Source organism: Humulus lupulus, chromosome 2, assembly GCF_963169125.1.
Source record: "Humulus lupulus chromosome 2, drHumLupu1.1, whole genome shotgun sequence".
NCBI lineage: Eukaryota > Viridiplantae > Streptophyta > Magnoliopsida > Rosales > Cannabaceae > Humulus > Humulus lupulus.
Window position 1 is genome coordinate 156,964,430 of NC_084794.1, and position 4,349 is coordinate 156,968,778.

Below are 4,349 nucleotides of genomic sequence, written 5' to 3' on the forward strand. Positions count from 1 at the left end.
ACAACATTTAAAATTTTGTTAGCGGTGTGAATGGCATACCCCAGGAAGACAGTGATAGAGTTGAATAACTAATCATTGACCTAACTATTTTTAACAACGTTCGGTTCCAACGCTCATCAACACCATTTTATTGCGGAGTCCCTAGGGCAATGAGTTGAGACAAAATCCCACATTCAGTAAGATGATCTTGGAACTGATTATCTAAATATTATCCACCCATATCAGATCTCAAGATCTTTAAAGTTTTACCTAACTGGTTTTTGGCCAATGCTAAGAATTCTTTAGACTTGTCAAAAATTTTAGATTTTCTTTCCATTAGGTAAATACATGAATATCGAGAATAATCTTCAATGAAAGTGACGAGATATTAATTACCACCTTTTGCCTGAACATTAATCGTTCCACTGACGTCAGTATGAACGAGCCCTAGGGGTACTTTGGCCCTTTCTCCTTTTGCTGTGAATGGACGCTTGGTCATTTTACCTTCCAAACAAGATTCGCAGACATTTAAGTCACCCATTGTGAGTTCCTTCACAGGCTCAGCCTTTGTAAGTCTTTTTATCCTATCATAGTTAATATGACCAAGGCGAAGGTGCCAAAGGTATGTCATGTGATCATTATCGATCTTTTGTCGTCTAGTGGTCCTAGGATTAGCTACCTTAAACAATTCGTTGTTAAGCGCGAGTGACTCATTAGGTCGCAAAATTTACAAGTCATTTTCCATACATCCAACACACAATTCACATCCATTAAATGAAAAAGATAAATTAAAACTTGCAAAAGTAACAGCAAATCGTTGTTGATGTAATAAAGAAACTGAAATTAAATTCCTACTAAAGTTTGAACTAAGATAAACATCACCCAACAACATAAGTTTATTTCCAAAATTTAAACGGGCTTATCCTTTCGCTTTGACCTGCATGAATTCACCATTTCCTACTCTAAGCTTTAACTCGCCCTCATTCACTGCTTTCTAGTTGCTAAGTAGCTGCAAAGAAATACACACATGATTAGTGGATCCAGAATCAACAATCCAAACAGAAGAATCATCCACTAAAACACATGCATCCAAGACTAATAAATTATTATAAGCTTGGGTTCCAGTTGCCTTAAGGGCAGGGTAATTACGCTTCCAATGCCCTTCCTCCTTGTAGTGGAAACACTGTCCTTTAGCCTTCTTTCTAGTTTGCTTTGGTCCAGTGGGCTTTTCATTTTCCGGTGCCTTTCCAGCTGCTTGATTCTTAGCCTTCTTTTTGTCCTTCCTTGCCTTTCTCTTCTTGCTCTTCGAGGAAAAGGCTAGGTTAGCCTCACCCTGAGCACCCCCAGTAGTGGCAGTCTTCTTCTCAGGTCCTTTACTCGGTCCACCATTCATGCCTTCATACATCTAGAGCTCATTCAATAACTGAGTCATTCCATAGTCCAACTTGTTAAGAAAATAGGTTGTGGTGAACATAAGGAAACTACGTGCAAGGCTGTTCAGAATGATTCCAACTTGAGTCTTCTCATCTATTGTTGCTCCATGCAACAAATCTTCTTGGAAGTAGTTCGTCATCTTAATAAAATGATCACGAACATGTTGGCCAGGTGTCATCCTATAGTTCACATTACTTCTTGGTAGCCTCGAAACTAGCTTGCGCTGACTTTGGCCCAAACATTTCTTGGTGTTGCTCCATGATGTCGTAAGCAGTTTCGACATTCTCCATCTTAGTCCTTAGCGTTTCCAACGTGATGGATAGCATGTAGGCCTTGGCCTTATTTTTGGCAGCAGTCCAACATTCATACTTCTCCCTCATGACCTTCGAGGCGTTCTCTTCGAGAAAGTCAGGTTCAGTTTCCGTCATCACAAATTTTGAGTTGTCGCCGATCAACACTATGTTAATTTTAGACTTCCATTTCATGAAGTTCTCGCTGGTTGACAACTCCTTGGACAGAAGATAGATAATGGGGTTGGAGGCCATAGAGCTACAATTATCAATAAAGTAGGAAACAACGCATTGTTCGACAAACATTCATTCATACAAGTTTCAGAAATAACATAACATATAAACAATGTTTAAAGATAAGTAAATACTAAAAACTTATGTTTATGTTTCTTAGGTTTTTCAACTAAGCATGAAACTATGTGTCTCGGTAGGCGAGGGTCACAAATATTCACTTAGTCAAATAGAGAAACAACTCAATTAACAAAACATCCTAGACTTTTATTAATAACCTATCCATTCGATCAAAGTAACGAAAACAAATTATTTATTACTTTATGAGTTTGACCCACGGTTTTGATTATCATTGACTTAATTTCTATAGTCATCGTAGGGATGAGTCTATAGAAGGTACATCTATAACCATATATCCTAAGAAATTAAACCATGTTAAGAGTCCAGTGAGCACCTTTCATAGGGAGACAAAATCAAAGCATCATCAGGCCCCACAAACCCTAACCTCGTTAAATCAACGGTGGAGATCGAATTCAAAATTTAAAAACTCATTATATAATTTTTTTTATTTAGTATTTTATTCTTTTGAAAATCACCAACTTGGGTTTGCCAAATTATTAAAATAATCAATAAACCATAATTTATAATTTTCCCATTAATTCTAAAAATACCCATTGAAAATTAAAATTAATTTGTTTCTAATCAATTATTAGGTCCAACTATAAAGAATATCCTAATACAATTAAGTCTGACTTAGGTAAACCTTAACGATTTGAGCTTGCATGGAGGAGGGTTGGGTTATTAAAATAATCAATAAACCATAATTTATAATTTTCCCATTAATTCTAAAAATACCCATTGAAAATTAAAATTAATTTGTTTCTAATCAATTATTAGGTCCAACTAAAAAGAATATCCTAATACAATTAAGTCTGACTTAGGTAAACCTTAACGATTTGAGCTTGCATGGAGGAAAGATGGGTTCAGTATGTCGGATCCACTACTAAGGCTCCCTGACTTCTACACAAAGCCCAAAAAGACAGGAATTTGAACATTTATTTTATTAATTGTTATTCAATTGATTATGTTCAATCTAGTAATGCAAAGCAAATCGGCCTTCACAAGTAGATACACCCACACAAGAGAGGAATTCAAAATTTACATATTCAATTGGGCACAAATAAACCTAACATTTTATGAAAGTTTTATTTGAGTTTTCCCATGTTTTTCAAAACAAAAAATGGGTCATCATATACTTATATTTAAAGCCTAAATGAAAAAAAAAACTTAATAATGATGCTAGATATGTTAATTTTCTTATTAATTGGATGAGCCTAACATATATGACATGTTACACAACTTTATGCATCATTACATTTATTACCAAAATAAATATATTAATTGCTCAAATAAATAAATCAATCAATATCTAAAACAATTAATTGAGTTATCAAAATTAATTAATTACCATAAAGTGTTTCCCAATTGAAAACTTACCTTAGAATTAATCAAACAAACAATTTATTTAATTGTAATTAAAGAAAATATCTCAATTATTTTAAAATTCGAAACTTAGATATTTCTTTAGCACAAAAAAAATATAAAATATATATTAATTAACTTTTATATTATATATATAATATATATAAACATATATACGATTAATATAAAAAAAATTATATATATATATATTTGAAAAAAAACAACCGTATAAAACAAAACAAAAAATCAGGGTTAATGATTTTTTTTAATGAAGTTGCCGTATAGAACAAAAAAAAAGAATTAATCAATTTTTTATATATAGTTATACTTAGACCCTAATTAGGGTTTATATATATATTTATTTATTTATATATATATCATTCACAATTAAAAATGGCAGCCGTCAACTACAAAAAAAAATTGTGCAATTTTTCAATGAGCATTTTACCAAGCACCAATTAATATCTCAAAATGCATGAAAAATATGACAACTTAAATTAGCAATATGACACATAAACATTCATATTAATTTCATGTACCATCCAATTAAACTTTTAAAATTAAACATGTCAACAAACACATATAATCATGCATTCTTATCATCTAGATCTTGGCATCCAGGCTCTGAGGCCAATTGTAGGATCTTGGAATTTAAATCTAGATGAATGCTTCCTATTATTTTTCTAAACACATAATAGAAATATAGAATAACATGACATACATATGAACATCAGATTCATAAATTAACACAAACACAAATATAGAAACTTACGAATACGCAACGGAATGGAACAACTCCTTCCTTCAATCTCTCTAACCCTTGATTCCTTTCAGTAGCAAAGTATTATCAAGAGATTGAACTAGATCAGCAACACAGTCTTCCTCACCAAGCCTTTGATCAACCTAGAACTAGTATGGGTTGGTTCTCAACAC

At 32.7% G+C, this 4,349-nt stretch overlaps 1 protein-coding gene across 1 annotated transcript; it reads right to left on the reverse strand.

Moving 5' to 3' along the window:
* Positions 1 to 1,604: 1,604 nt before the first annotated feature.
* On the reverse strand, positions 1,605 to 1,958 carry LOC133814869 (uncharacterized). The gene has a single exon (XM_062247776.1). It carries the CDS (start codon positions 1,956 to 1,958, stop codon positions 1,605 to 1,607), a length of 354 nt encoding a protein of 117 aa, XP_062103760.1.
* Positions 1,959 to 4,349: the final 2,391 nt, after the last annotated feature.